The sequence below is a fragment of the Oncorhynchus tshawytscha genome, linkage group LG02 (assembly GCF_018296145.1).
Source record: "Oncorhynchus tshawytscha isolate Ot180627B linkage group LG02, Otsh_v2.0, whole genome shotgun sequence".
NCBI lineage: Eukaryota > Metazoa > Chordata > Actinopteri > Salmoniformes > Salmonidae > Oncorhynchus > Oncorhynchus tshawytscha.
The window spans coordinates 37,890,713-37,906,694 of NC_056430.1; the positions used below are offsets into that span (position 1 = coordinate 37,890,713).

Genomic DNA, 15,982 nt, shown 5'->3' on the forward strand with positions numbered 1-15,982 from the left:
GGCTATGTAATGATAAAACCCATAACAGTTAAATGTTGAATAGACTTTACTTTTCAACAATAAGACACTTTTTTATATATAATATATATATATATATATATATATATATAATAAACCACTCAACCGTAAGGGCATGGAGGACAAAATCAAGGATGCAAGATTAGTTAGGACTCGGGACGTTATAATTTTGAGGTATAGTTGAAAATATGTCACTGAAATGTAAATACTTCCTTTTGAGGTGACACTAAATATGTTATAAAAACAAAAGTGCTGTGATGTTATTGGCAATTCAAATTAGACCAGATAGCAAATTAATATGTTGGAATCTTAAAAGACAATCATTCATTGTTATGATTACATTCTAAAGAACGGTGCGTAACAAGTACACAAAAAGTACAGCATAAATTATTCGATTTTTGACAACTTTAATCCGTTTTCCTTTTTATTAAATAAAAAAGTATGTGGGTCAAAATAAATATAATATTCTGTCACAAGTAATGCAATGCCAGAAACAAATGTTAATTTTGCCTTTGGGGGTTTCTTTTTTGTTCTATGTTGAAAAACATTAGCAATACATGATCATTTTTTATTAAATTTGCTTTCAGTGTAACAATACAGAAAACAACTGCTTTATATTGCTTGTTCTTGTTGCAGTTTGTCTCCGCATTAGGGTGGCTGTGTGTGTCGGAGTCTGCAAGTGTACAGTATGTGTCTTTATGGGTACACATGCATGCTGAGTGGATGTGTTTGTCTGAGTGATATTTACATGCATGGGTTTGTGCTGTATCATTACAGATGGTTCTGAGTGTTCACACCACGCTTCCCTGAAGCAGTGGGCTTCTTTCTCCTGGTGTCTGTTGGCTCAGAAGATTCCACAGCAGCATCGGCACAGACGTGATTCCAGAGATGCCCATGCTGCCACCTGTTGAGTCCTCCCTCAGTGGGCGATACTGCTTAAACTGCCTGGTTGGAAAACACAAGTTAGCTGACATTCATTGTAGAGTAAAAAAAAAAGAAAAAAGATGTGCATTATATAAAAGACTCCACATAATAATGGCATGGGATCTTTTTTTTATTGGACCACTATGGGTCATTTTTGTGGATCATAAATCAAGTATCAATTTGGAGAAACCAGGAATTGTGTGACTTTCATTTCGTCATGCAACGTTTACGGTGGTTAGAACTGTCTTTCACTCACTTGTATGTCAAAGCAATGGCACCAACAACACAGACAAGGACCAAGACAGCCAGAACCGCGGCCACAGTGCCTGCTGTGGAGGAGTTGGAGCCTGCAACCACAACACACAGTATGAGTAAGGTATGGTACAGTACACTCCGCAGATTAGTGAAATGTAATAGAAAAACATTTTTTGAAGTTCATAAAGCTTTATGTACAGTTGTTCGTTAAATTTCACTCACCCACTGTCACACTGACTTTAGCACTGGCCACAGCCAGACTAACATAATTTTTCAGGGACACATTGATGCAGAACACTCCAGATTCGTTGAAAAACTGTCGAAGTATCATCTGACAATCTGGGGAGGGTGTCACGTTGTTACAAACGGTCTCCACAGGGGTGTTGCAGTCTGCGTCCGAGATAATGGTGCACACTTCATTGGGCAGGCTAAGTAAAGAGAAGGTGGAGATATGAAGTGCAGGGGATGGCAATGTTCAAAATGCTAATTTCAATAGAATGTGCACGGTCCCTTGGGTCCTGTCTCCACTGCTGGCTGGCTACTCACCTCCCCTGGCAGGTGGTGGTCAGGTCCACAGCATTCTGCACCACCTTAGTGGCCAGAGACACCACGTTGGCCACCTGGGTGATCTCCACACTCTCAATACCCTCTGAGAAATGAGATAGATTGTGAGATCATTATCAGCAACCGTCACCTGCATTTTACATCTCAGCTGCGACTGTATTGTAAACACGTCAACAGTATCTGGACATATGTGGACTTACGGACGACATCCACTGAGGTCGAGAAGGAGCCATAGCGGTAGATCATACAGTTGTCAGTTGCTGTAAGTTCCGGAACCTGCCTTTTAGCCACAACAAGAGCCACCTGTGTCTCTGTGCCTGACTCTATCTCAACCTCTGCTGCTACCTCACTCTCCACTGGAGCAGTCACTGCTGCTGGTTCTGAAGAAAACAAAGACACAGTAAGTTATCAGTATTATGAAAAGACTCAAATGATTGATTAAGTGTTTTTGTTTATATATATAATGAGTAAGTAACTAAGTAAGTGATCACCGGCAGTGTCGTCAGTTGCAACCTCATTCACAGTCTCTACGACCTCTGCCTCTAGCGCTGCCTCGGTCTCAAGAGCAGGTTCAGCTGGCACCACCTCCACCACAGCGGCAGCCTCAGTGTCGGCAGGAACAATGACGTTAGCAGCAGGGGCCACCATCTCAGCCTGGGCCACCTGTGTTGCAGCCGCAACCTCCACTCCAGTATCGGCAACCAAGGGCTCCTCCGCCGTGGCAGCAACGGAGGCTACGACTGGGATCTCTGGGAGGACTGTGGCAACCAGGTCCACTATAGCCTCCTCTCCCTCTACCACTGGAGCTACTGAAGCAGCAGCGTCGATGATGGGCACATCTGCGGCCGTAGCCTCTACCACTGAGGTTTCAGCAGCTGCCTCTTCAGCTGCTGGAGTGACAGTTGTGGCTCCCTCCACAGCCAGGACAGCGGCGGGGTTCTCAACGGCTGGAGCAGCCGTGTTTTCTGCTGTGGCATCGGTTTCTACTGCAGGGACAGCGGCATTGTCCTCTGTTGCCGGGACAACAGCTGGATCTTCTGCTGCTGGGACAACGGTGGCATCCTCTGCCGCAGGGGCTACTGTGGCAACCACCTCGACTCCCTCTGAGGCTGTGCCTTCGGCAGTGGGTTCGGCTGCGGCATCGGCTTCGACTGCATCTGTGTCATTGGCTGCAACTGTATCTGCAGCCTCAGCAGGGGCAACATCAGAGGCGAGTAGATCCAGGGCGATGTCAGCTGGAGCTGCCTCTGCGGTAGAGACCACCACAACCATGGCAGGGGCTCTGGCCAATACTGGTTGAAAACACAAAAACAACACATTTTACTTACAACTGTTACGTATGTTATATGCACCGAATATGAATTTACTTTGGTAAAGGAAATATTGTTTTTGATAAATGGATGCGCTGTAAAAAAGAAAATGATGTCTCTCACCAGTGGGGTTAGCAGTGGTGGGGTCTGCAGGTGTGTCACAGCCGTTGGGGATGCTTGCCATCAGGACCACCTGAGGCCTGTAGGTGCCAGCGGTGAGGTACATGTGTGTGACCTGGCGCTCCTTGGAGATAAGGGTGCTGCTGTTGTCACCAAAGTCCCAGTTAAAGGTGACGTCTGAGGTGCTGAGGTACTGGCTGGGGTCATGGAGGCTGATGCTGAAGACAATGGCCCGGTTCTGGATGAAGCTCTGGTCAGCCTGGTTCACATCGTTAATTTGGGTTAGCGACACCGTGAAGGGGATCTGGTCTGGGGAGGCACAAGGCAAAACATGTCAAGTTAATGTTGTGAAAGATTGTGAGAATAAATTCAAAGGATCTAAAATGATCAATTGAAGTCAAATTAGGGTTGATTGATTTGCTGTTTAAATTAAAATAATACTTAGTGCTTTTAAATTTGGCAAGTGTTTCCTCTTAAACAGCTGCCCACCTGTGATGGAGAAGGGTGTGGAGGCGTAGCCCAGAGGGATGAACTTGTCCTTGCCACGGCAGTGGTAGATGACCACCTCCATGTTGTAAGAGCCTAGGGGCACATTGTCTGTGCCGATGGTGAGAGAAGAGGAGGGTCCGCCTGCCACCTGCCAGTAATGTCCTGGGATCCAAAGCAGCAGTAGTTAGAAAACACAGCAACGGTTATAAAATTTAACTGAATGGCCTGATGATCAAACCTTGAGTTGACAAAGCTCAGAGGAACAGCAGCTGCTTTACTAATCCTTTAAAACCTCTTATCAAAGGAATGATTTCCCAGCGCACACTGCGCACAGCTTGGTCAATACCAGAATGCATTGGGTTATTGTGTTGGCACTTTCTCACATCAATGTCTGTAAATGAAAGAGCTTGTTTTTACCCCATGTTGTCCATACAAACATGTAGTGGGGTTTCCTGTCTGCTGTCCCAGTGAAGGGGGTGCCATCAGGGAAGACACCACTGTACTCTCCTGAATGACCAGAGACCTGGTCGGGGTACACAGCCTGGCCCTGACGGTACTGTGTTCCTGTAGGAGAAGAGGATCACACCCAGTTTAACATAAAAGGTTTGGAACACTAGAAAAAAGATTGTAGGCCTATACGACAAAAAAACAAAAAACTGTGGGGTCGATGGTATGGTATAGTGGTTAAATTTGAAAGGAAAGCTCACCATTGACAGTGCAGTTACGCACCCACACCACCTGTCCATCAGGACGTACTGTCTGATTTGACGGAAGGCGAAGGTTGATGTTAAAGGTTGCCTTTGAGCCAGTCAGGGTGGGTGCATCGTTTTTCACATCAAATGTAACTTCGCCACCTGGTGACAGAGAGTGATAAATACATCAATAGAAAGAGGTAAACGTTTCGATAGAAGTTGATTGGTCTATAAAAACGTGCAGTAAAGTGAGAACCCACCTGTCCAACAGTCTCTGTATCGGGAGTCCCCATCTTTCCACACTGGATACATTTGTGAGTTCCATGAGCGGTAGCGTGTGAAACGTGTTTTAGGCTCTGAAAAAAGAAAGGGTTGAAATTTTAGGGTACTTTTTCTCTCGTTCTCCTAATTGAAACAATGTTTTTGTTGATCACACTTTGACATACAGTACCAGTCAAAAGTTTGGACACACCTACTCGTTCAAAAGGTTTTTCTTTATTTTTACTATTTTCTACATTGTAGAATAATAGTGAAGACATCAAAACTATGAAATAACACACATGGAATCATGTAGTAACCAAAAAAGTGTTACACAAATCAAAATATATTTTACATTCCTCAAAAGTAGCCACCCTTTGCCTTGATGACAGCTTTCCACACTCTTGGAATTCTCTCAACCAGCTTCATGAGGAATGCTTTTCCAACAGTCTTGAAGGAGTTCCCACATATACTGAGCACTTGTTGGCTGCTTTTCCTTCACTCTGCAGTCCAACTCATCCCAAACCATCTCAATTGGGTTGAGGTCGGGTGATTGTAGAGGCCAGGTCATCAGATGCAGCACTCCATCACTCTCCTTGGTAAAATATCCCTTACACAGCCTGCTGGTGTGTTTTGGGTCATTGTCCACAGACAGTGTCACCAGCAAAGCACCCCACACCATCACACCTCCTCCTCTATGCTTCACGGTGGGAACTACACATGCGGAGATCATCCATTCACCTACTCTGCATCTCACAAAGACACGGCGGTTGGAACCAAAAATCTCATATTTGGACTCATCATTGCTCGTGTTTCTTGGCCCAAGCAAGTCTCTTCTTATTATTGGTAGTGGTTAGTAGTGGTTTCTTTGCAGCAATTCGATCATGAAGGCCTGATTCACGCAGTCTCCTCTGAACAGTTGATGTTGAGATGTGTCTGTTACTTGAACTCTGTGAAGCATTTATTTGGGCTGCAATTTCTGAGGCTGGTAACGCTAATGAACTTATCCTCTACAGCAGAGGTAACTCTGGGTCTTCCTTTCCTGTGGTGGTGCTCATGAGAGCTAGTTTCATTATAGTGCTTGATGGTTTTTGCGACTGCACTTGAAAAAACGTGTCTTAAAGTAATGATGGACTGTCATTTCTCTTTGCTTATTTGAGCTGTTCTTGCCATAATATGGACTTGGTCTTTTACCAAATAGGGCCATCTTCTGTATACCACCCCTACCTAGTCACAACACAACTGATTGGCTCAAATGCATTAAGGAAAGAAATTCCACAAATGAATCAAGGCACACCTGTTAAGGCACTACCTCATGAAGCGGGGTGAGAGAATGCCAAGAGTGTGCAAAGCTGTCAATAAGGCTACTTTGAAGAATCTCAAATATAAAATATATTTTGATTCGCTTAACACTTTTTTGGTTACTACATGATTCCATATGGGCTATTTTATAGTTTTGATGTCTTCACTATTATTCTACAATGTAGAAAATAGCAGAAATAAAGAAAAACATTGAATGAGTAGGTGTGTCCTAACTTGACTGGTACTGTAGTGAACTACTACATTCATATTTATCATATTATTGAGGTTTAATCAGTTATGTAACATCACCAGTGGCAGTGGTTATGGTGAGGTATTCCCATTAGGCAACAGCAAAAACCCTAAATGTACATTTGTTTGTAAGACTACTTGGCCAGTTGCCAATTGACCACTGCACAATTAAATCTAGATGTAAATCTGAGGTTGAAAATGGTATTTTATCAAAACATTGCTATTGTCTAGACATTATTCAGGAACAGGATCCTGGCACCCAGAATGCTCTACCTACTGGGCTAATTAATTAGCATTTACTTTTGCAATGTCCTTTGAGTGAATGTCATACAAAGATCTACTACTCAGACCTGGAATGTGTATAACCATGGCTCAAATGCTTATTGAACATGTTGACACAATTTCTACTTCTCCAAACCTACAGGATCTGACCCCTCCTTCCTGAAAATACAACCATAGCTATTCCATTTTTTTGACTGTATTATATGGCGAAGTGTTCGCTGCCCTGTTGCCTATCCTGGGTAGAGGAAAAGTTATCATCATGATGTTACAGCTTGGCAAATGGGCACAAGATGGGGTGTGGGAAAAGACATTTACTGACATTTTACTTAAAGAAGCATCAAATATAGTTGTTTGAGGGGGTAGATAGCGGTGGTGGGTAGTTCAGGTATTTCTTTGATGGTTGTGGAAGGGGGAGAGCGAGGTGGAGGTTCCAGGCGAGTCACACGGCCCCTGCAATACCCGTCAATCCCTTTCATGTGACTGTCAATTGAGCACAGTCAGCCGTAATCCCAAATGCTGGAAGGAGGAGAGCCTCTGTGGAGTTCAGACACCAGGGCGGGCTCACTCTGCTACCACTGTGTGTGTGTGTTTGTGTGTGCACGTCACACATACGAGTGTGTGCGCACGCGCGAGTGTGTGATATATGACTGAAATCGTGATTATGTATCATAAGGTGCAAATTCAGGATTTAGGAAACCGCAACAACTACATTATCTTCTGTTATTATGAGCCCCTTGTATTCCCCTTGGCATATACAGTACTATCATACAATCCCAGGAATGCATCCTCTAAAATTACTCACTCATAATGACAAGCCATAATATCGTTATCATGTGCAGTCATTAATCACATAGTCACACTTCAAACTGATTGCCAATGAAAAGACCGATATCTCCTACCAAGTGAATTACAGCTTGTGGTTTGGTTTGGATATCCATTAAATGCAACACATTGGTAGATAACACTTTGAACCTCATGATTGATAGTGAAACACCAACTTTAGTACTAACGTTTCCTCAGGGGAAAAAATATAGTTATTCTGTTCTATTGATGAGAGCTGAGAAAATGTTCACCTTACTATTGAAACTACAGGATGCACAGAAGAGTTTTAGGGTTTGGAGATCAACTTGGCATGTGATTGCGCTATTCTTGATTACAAGCATGTAATCTGTGGCCCACCCTGTCAGTAGTTAATAGACATGCTATCCTACTGTATATTACACAGTGGTGGAATTCTTGCTAATGTGAGATTAATGTAGACAAGACACGCCAAAAACATTTTTTTTGGTCTACAGAATTATTCCCTAAATGTACTTCCAAAATGAATTGCATGATGAGCTCATGTCGAAGCTTAACATGAATTTACTCAGGATCTTCTTAATTCAATTCTCCACACTTTAAAGTTGAACTGCACAAAATGGTGTTATTTAGAAGATTATACCGGTATACTATACTCTTTGAAAATGTTGTAATTTCAGACACTGGTGGTCCTGTATATTCACCAAGTATTGAAACGTTTTACTATATATAGATATTTATTGAGTATATATGCAGTGAATTGAGGAAGCAGTAATGAATAGATTATTATTCATCCTTTTCAATGGCAATGCAAAATACAAAGTTCAGGCTTTAAAGCTCAGTTTCTATAAAGACCCTCAGAATAAAGGAAACCATTTAAAAAACTAAGTTCAAGATATGAGGGAGACCACTTACTCACTATTACTTATGTTTGTTGAGCTTGTCCAAGTACCATTAGCGTGTAAACAACCATACAATTAACTGTTATTGTTTCTCATTAATAATATGATGATTGACAGATCCTCAGACAAGTTATATCATATGTATTGATTAGTCAAATGTAAGAGTTTTTGGAATACAAAACATGCAATTAGTTTGTATTTTGGGGAAATATAGAACAAACATTTCACTACTAAAAGGGATTGTTTGCACAAATGTCATTGCTCAGTGAGTACTTAGCAATACTCAGTGAGAATACTTCCATTATTTCAATTCATTCTACCTCAGCCCCATCTCCCGTCCAACACTGCACATAACTCAAGAAAGACGGGATGGAGCAACCAGTGTTTAATCAAATAGTAATTTAGAAAGTAATCCATATATACTCACTTGCTTCTAAAGCTGCTGATGAGATAGCCAACACCAGTACCGCCAGTAAAGTCCTCATTGTGCGTGGTTGTGTGTCCTTTCTCTGCCCAGTTCCTTACCCTTATCCTAGTCTTAAAAACCCAACAACACACCCAGAGAGACTTGTGGTAGGATTCTGATTCCCTATAAAAGAGTCTTGGACCCTTAATTACCATAAACTTGCCGCTCGCATCTGATCTTAGGGAGGCTACAACCCAGCCCCTCCCACTATAATCAACAGTGTGAAGAGACAGACACACTTTGTTAGCAATGCTATTATGTTTTCAAATGTTTTATTGGATAATTACAGTAGCTAAAAGGATTAACCTTAATGTAGTGTTACCATCAATCCCCCCAAAATATTTCTACATGTCAGAATGTATTTAAAAAAAAAAGCTATCTTTGCACTGGTGCTTGAAAGAAAGATGAGACATAAAACTCTTTCATTTCTTTTGAAAAATTTAGGAAATTATGCGATTTCGAACATACAATGTTCTCCAACAAGTAAAGAGTGATACTTCTCCCATTTTCACAAGACAGTGGGAACCTTATGGAATTAATGGCTTAGTGGTTGTGGTAGAAAAACGCAATAAATCAAAGTTTATTGGTCGTCTACATATACTACGTATACATTCTGTATACTTCTAGCCCTTTGGACAATGTGTTAACAACCCTCCAGACGAGCTTCAATGCCATATAACTCTGCTTCCGTGGCCTCCAACTGCTCTTAAATACAAGTAAAACGGGGGGACAAGATGGCGCCGTAGAGAGAACACGGTGTTTCAGCGAGCTCTCGTGGCATTCGTAAATTTATATTCTTACATTAATCTCCTAGCTTGAAAAAGTGGTAGAATTGGCTAAATAAGTTACCATATAATGAGTCTTGACGACTATTTCGCAAAAATCTCCGACAACATGCCCAATAGAGCTACCAAGAAATCGACCAAAACCACCACCCCTGTGGATGTGCATGAGGAGCTAGCTAACGTTAGCGAAGCTAACACCATTGCGGATCCAGGCACAATGGACCTGATGATTCAAAAGATGACTGATAACATTACTAAAGTGATCGATGCTAAGATAAGAACGGTCTTGGAAGCAATAGCAGGCCATTCAACTGAAATACAGAGCGTTGTGAAACGTGTTGTTGAGGCGGAAGGAAGAATTGCTGCAGTGGAAACTTCAACTACATCTATGGACGCTAAGATAAAAGCACTTGAGAAACAGGTGCGCGAAATGGCGGAGCACATTGACGACTTGGATAATCGAGGACGCAGATGCAATATTCGTGTTGTGGGACTCCCGGAAAATTCTGAAGGGACACGTTCAGTAAAATTCTTTGAGGAATGGATCCCTGGCTACCTACAAATGGACACTAAGGCTGGTCGTGTGAAGCTGGACAGAGCCCATCGCTCTCAAGCACCGATACCTGGTCCCAATCAATGCCCACGGCCAGTGGTTATAAAGTTCCACAACTTCACCGACAAGCAGCGCGTCATGGATGCCGCTAGAAACATCGGCTCTGATGGTAGTCAACATAAAGGTCCAAAGGTCTCATTCTTCAATGATTATTCCACAGCGGTTGTACGAAGACGCAAAGCGTTTGATGAGGTGAAGGCTCGACTCAGGAGAATGAAGATGGACTATACACTGTTGTACCCGGCCACATTGAAGATTATGGTCAACGGATCACCTAAAAAGCTCTACACACCTGAAGAGGCTGCTGCGTTTATTGACTCTCTCGGGTAAATAACTTTAAGCTGCACCTCCAAAGCATTGAATAACTTTGTTTATTTTTGGTTGAATCTGATCATGAAACAGTGGTGTGAGTCCTCACGTACTCCGGCTCAGTAATATTCGTATCTTTATTATTTTTCTTGCTAAAGTAATAGCCGCTATAGCTCAGGCTGAGATATGTGTGAATCCATATTGGTGCCCAGGCTTGGTTTTAGGTGGAAGAGCCTCAATCTTCTTCTATTGATTTTCTTTTCCATATATATAAAGGATGAGGCTATTGAGCGGCAATGCGGACTTAAGAGTCTACATTGGAGAGTTGAAATCCCCTGCATGTTAGCTAGTGGGAAAACCCCCTTTTGGATCTTTACATGTTTAATTTTTGGGTTTAGTATAGTTCGAGTTCAGGGTTCATATTTTTTGTTTATGCTCAGTGAGATAGAGGAGAGTTCAACACATGGAAAAATGTACCACCCCACTTTTACAGTAGGATCCAGTCTGGATATTGAATGGTCAAGATACAATGGCAGATAACAGACTGCGTGTATGTACGTGGAACATTAGAGGGAGCCATAATCCCATAAAAAGGAAGAAAGTACTGTCTTTTTTGAAAAAAGAAAATATTGATATTGCCCTGTTGCAAGAAACTCATTTGGATGATAAGGAGCACCTGAAATTACAACAAGGAGGGTTTGGTCAAGTGTTTTTCTCATCATTTACATCCAGAAGTAGAGGTGTAGCAATTCTGGTGAAAAAGAACTTACCACTTAAGGTCTTGAATTGTGTGAAAGATAAATTTGGTCTATTTGTTATAATTAATGGTACTTTACAAGGGCAGAACATTTCCATAATGAATATTTACTTCCCCCTGCTCACCCCCTGATTTCCTCACTAAGGCATTTCTAGACTTTTCAGAATTAAACTCAGACACTGCAGTGGTTGGAGGAGATTTTAACTGCTTGTTGAACCCCTTATTGATAAGTTTCCCAGTGGTATAGCTTCACTCTCTCCTCAAGCTAAGTCACTTAAAGTTATTTGTGATGATCTGGGGTATGCGGATGTCTGGAGAGCTTTTCATCCCTCCAACAGAGAGTTCACTTTTTTCTCTGCACCTCATGGATGTCAGACTAGAATAGATTATTTTTTTATACCCAAGACGTCTTTGCAGTCTGTTTTATCCTCTAGGATAGGAAGCATAGTCATATCTGATCATGCTGAGGTGATCCTGGACATAAAACTCAACGGGGCATTCAATCGGTCAAGACATTGGAGGTTGAACACAACCATTCTTAAAGAACATACATTCACATCATATTTTATAACAGAGTTTAAAGCATTTTTCTCCATTAACTCTCAATCAACAGATAACCCCTCGCTCCTTTGGGAGACCTGTAAAGCGTATGCCAGGGGTCTGATTATGTCATACACAGCTACTAAGAGACGGAAAAAGCGGGAAAAGCAAAAAATGTTAGAGGGTGAATTAGGAACTAAAGAGAAGGACTACATTAAAACGCCCACTCCTGCCCTATTAAAGGAAATATCAGTCATTAGATCAACGTTAGACTCTCTCCTAACACAGGACGCTGAAAAGAAAATGAGATTTGTCAGGCAAAAGCTATATGAACATGGCGATAAGCCAGGAAAGTACTTGGCATACCTAGCTAAAAAGAGGGCTGACTCTCAGTCAATTGCTACTATTACTGATTCTGATGGTAATCATTTATATGAAAATAAATTGATAAGTGACTCATTTAAGAAATTTTATACAAACCTTTATGCCTCAGAACTGCCAAAGGATGCACCCAAATTAATGGAGAACTTCTTTTGTAAGATTGAGCTCCCTACTATCTCCGAAGAGCAGAGGTCCCTCCTTAATGCCCCTATTACCAAGGAAGAGATAATGTTCGCAATTAAGAATCTGCAAAATGGTAAGGCCCCAGGACCAGACGGGTTTTGTAGTGAGTTCTATAAAGAGTTCCATGGCCTGATCCTTGAGCCATTGCGTGATATGTTTAACCACTCATTTTCAAATGACCAACTCCCTCAAACGCTGAGAGAAGCCAACATTTCACTTATTCTCAAAAAGGGAAAATGTCCAGAGTCTTGTTCCTCGTACAGACCAATTTCCCTTCTGAATGTGGATAGAAAATTGCTTTCTAAAATTCTAGCCACAAGATTAGAGGACTCACTGCCACTAATTGTGAAAGGAGACCAAACTGGCTTCATTAGGGGCCGTAAGTCATGCAACAATGTCAGGCGGCTTCTTAATGTAATTCAAGCCTACCAACAAAGTGCTGTGGATGGTCTTGTGCTCTCCCTAGATGCTGAGAAAGCATTTGATCGTGTGGAGTGGTCTTACCTATTATTTGCTCTAAATAAATTTGGTCTGGGGGACAACTTTATAAAATGGGTGAAAGTTTTATATGATGATCCTCAGGCTGCTGTCCTTACTAATGGGCTAAGGTCAAATAGCTTCTCTATACACAGAGGTACCAGACAGGGCTGTCCTTTATCCCCCCTTCTCTTTGCACTCGTTATGGAACCACTGGCCGAGGCCATCAGGGTAACGCCTGCTATACAGGGGCTGCTCATTGGTGATGTTCACCATAAAATAAGCTTGTATGCTGATGATGTCCTGATATTCATCTCTAGTCCCGAGACTTCAATTACATCTCTTATTAATATTATTGAATTATTCAGCGAATTCTCAGGCTACAAGATTAACCTTACTAAGTCAGAGGCTATGCCACTTGGTAGCCTACACTCTGTACCTAATACTTCTCCCCCCTTCCCTTTTAAATGGTCTCCCTCAGGTTTCATGTATCTGGGTATATTTGTAACTCCTAAATTCCAGCTAATGTACAAAGCCAATTTTGTTCCCTTGTTTGATACAATAAGACAGGATCTGGAGCGCTGGAACTCTCTCCCGATTTCTTGGTTGGGTAGAATATCCCTCTTGAAAATGAACATTTTACCTAGACTACTTTACCCAATCCAAATGATCCCAGTATTACTCTCCAATAAGGTAATAAAGGATGTAAATGGATGGCTAAGTTCCTTTATATGGAGTAAACGCAAGCCAAGACTTAAGATGGCAATATTGCAGCTGCCAAGTTCTATGGGCGGCTTGGACCTGCCCAATATCAGGTTCTATCAATGGTGTGCCCACCTTTGTTATATTTCTGACTGGATCACAAATGATGACTCCTCTATTTGGTTAGACATTGAGACTTCTCTTTCAAAATACCCCTTACAGGATCTTTTATTTTTCAGAAGTTTCAAGTCTGTAGAAGATCACTGCAATAATCCCGTTACACTTAACACACTCAAAGTATGGAGGTCAGTTCAACGCTTCCTGGGAAGGTCCAAACTAACCTCTGCTCTTACCCCAATTCTTAACAACCCAGATTTCAGTCCAGGATTGCTGGATGCTGGCTTTAACTTATGGCTTAATAAGGGCATACACAGGCTAAATGACTTATTTGCTGATAAGATTTTGTTGTCATTTGAGCAGATGGTCGAGAAATATCGACTCCCAAAGCAGGACTTTTTCCGCTTCCTACAAGTAAGACATTATATTCTGAAGAGCACCACCTTAATTGGTAACCCTGATGTGTCTGTCATTGAAAGAATGCTTTTTTTCCCACAAAGGAAAATGTCTGTAAGTCTGTTTTATGATACTTTAAGGTCCTTTTCTGCTGTCAACACACAGAGGGTGAAACAAGTGTGGGAGAAAGAATTGTCTGTTACTATTGACGAAGAGATGTGGGAGGACATTTGGAGATATGCAAAAACAATATCTATATGTAACCGTACTAGAGCAATCCAATTAAGAATAATACACAGATTGCATATATCCCCAAATCGCAGACATGCTTTTAGCCCCACTTCCTCTTCCCCTCAGTGTCTTAAATGCAAAACTGATACAGGCACCCTAACACATTGTTTATGGTCATGTACCAAAATACAAAGATACTGGTCTGGTGTTCTGCAAGAAATTGAAGATCCTAGGGGTTGATCTAGAATTGGACCCAGTTTCTTTACTGTTAGGTCTCCCTAGTAGGCATGTTACTTCTGTCGGTAAAAGGAGGCTTTACAACATCCTTACCTTCGCAGCGAGGAAAAACATCCTTTTACAGTGGATTAGTGATAAGGTTCCTTCTATTAAAGATTGGCATAAGATACTATTTGAATGGGTGCCTCTGGAATATCTGACATGTACATTGCATTCTAAAACAGACCAGTTCTACAAAGTATGGGAACCTTATCTAAATTACCTAGAACCTGAGGTATCAGCTATTATGCTGCAAGGATTCTCTTAGAATGGCGGGGATCTATGTATTTCAGAACTACACTGTACGTTCCATGTGTGGAACCTAACCTCTTGGTTTAAACTGAGCTTTTTTGTTTAATTTCTGTTTGTAAGTTTGTTTAAAATGTATGTATTGTGGTGTACGTATGTATGTGTGTGTGTGCGTGCGTGTATGTATACGTATGTGTGTGTATATGCATGGGTATATGTATGTGTGTGTATGTATGTATGTGTATATATATGCACGTAGATATGTGTAAGTGGGTGCTGTTTTTCTTGTTTTTGTTCTGTGTGCTTTGTCTCTGTTGTTGTATCTCTTAATACGGGTGAAAATTGTGAAATTCCAATAAAAATACTGTTACAAAAAAAAATACAAGTAAATCTAAATGCATGCTCTTCAAACGATTGCTACCTGCACCTGCCTGCCCGTCCAGCATTACTACTCTGGACGGTTCTGACAGAATATGTGGACAACTTCAAATACCTAAGTTTCTGGTTTGACTGTAAACTCTCCTTCCAGACTCACATAAAACATCTCCAATCCAAAGTTAAATCTAGAATTGGTTTCCTATTTCGCAACAAGGCATCCTTCACTCATGCTGCCAAACATACCCTCGTAAAACTCACCATCTTACCGATCCTCGACTTCGGCGATGTCATTTACAAAATAGCCTCAAACACCCGAATCAACAAATTGGATGCAGTCTATCACAGTGCCATCCGTTTTGTCACCAAAGCCCCATATACTACCCACCACTGCGACCTGTACACTATCATTGGCTGGCCCTCGCTTCATACTCGTCGCCAAAACCACTGGCTCCAGGTCATATACAAGACCCTGCTAGGTAAAGTCCCGCCTTATTTCTGCTCGCTGGTCACCATTGCAGCACCCACCCGTAGCACGCGTTCCAGCAGGTATATCTCACTTGTCACCCCCAAAGCCAATTCCTCCTTTGGCCGCCTCTCCTTCCAGTTCTCTGCTGCTAATGACTGGAACGAACTACAAAAATCTCTGAAACTGGAAACACTTATCTCCCTCACTAGCTTTAAGCACCAGCTGTCAGAGCAGCTCACAGATCACTGCACCTGTACATAGCCAATCTACAAATAGCCCAAACAACTACCTCTTCCCCTACTGTATTTATTTTGCTCCTTTGCACCCCAGTATTTCTACTTTGCACACTCATCTACAGTCAAATCTACCACTCCAGTGTTTTAATTGCTATATTGTATTTACTTCGCCACCATGGCCTATTTATTGCATTTACCTCCCGTATCTCACCTCATTTGCTCACATTATAGATGTATTTTTCTACTGTATTATTGAC

At 41.8% G+C, this 15,982-nt stretch overlaps 1 protein-coding gene across 1 annotated transcript in view; it reads right to left on the bottom strand.

Moving 5' to 3' along the window:
* Positions 1-413: 413 nt before the first annotated feature.
* Positions 414-15,982, bottom strand: part of LOC112216251 (protein QNR-71-like) — a 44,647-nt gene continuing 29,078 nt past the window's right edge. The window contains exons 2-12 of the mRNA XM_024376099.2: positions 4,633-4,728; positions 4,388-4,534; positions 4,098-4,244; positions 3,681-3,842; positions 3,195-3,500; positions 2,253-3,053; positions 1,962-2,141; positions 1,744-1,846; positions 1,420-1,625; positions 1,199-1,289; positions 414-963 (exon numbers count right to left, since the gene is read on the bottom strand). Coding sequence (XP_024231867.1) covers positions 810-963; positions 1,199-1,289; positions 1,420-1,625; positions 1,744-1,846; positions 1,962-2,141; positions 2,253-3,053; positions 3,195-3,500; positions 3,681-3,842; positions 4,098-4,244; positions 4,388-4,534; positions 4,633-4,684 — 2,349 coding nt within the window. The 5' untranslated portion in view covers positions 4,685-4,728 and the 3' untranslated portion in view covers positions 414-809. The remainder of the gene's footprint in view (positions 964-1,198; positions 1,290-1,419; positions 1,626-1,743; positions 1,847-1,961; positions 2,142-2,252; positions 3,054-3,194; positions 3,501-3,680; positions 3,843-4,097; positions 4,245-4,387; positions 4,535-4,632; positions 4,729-15,982) is intronic.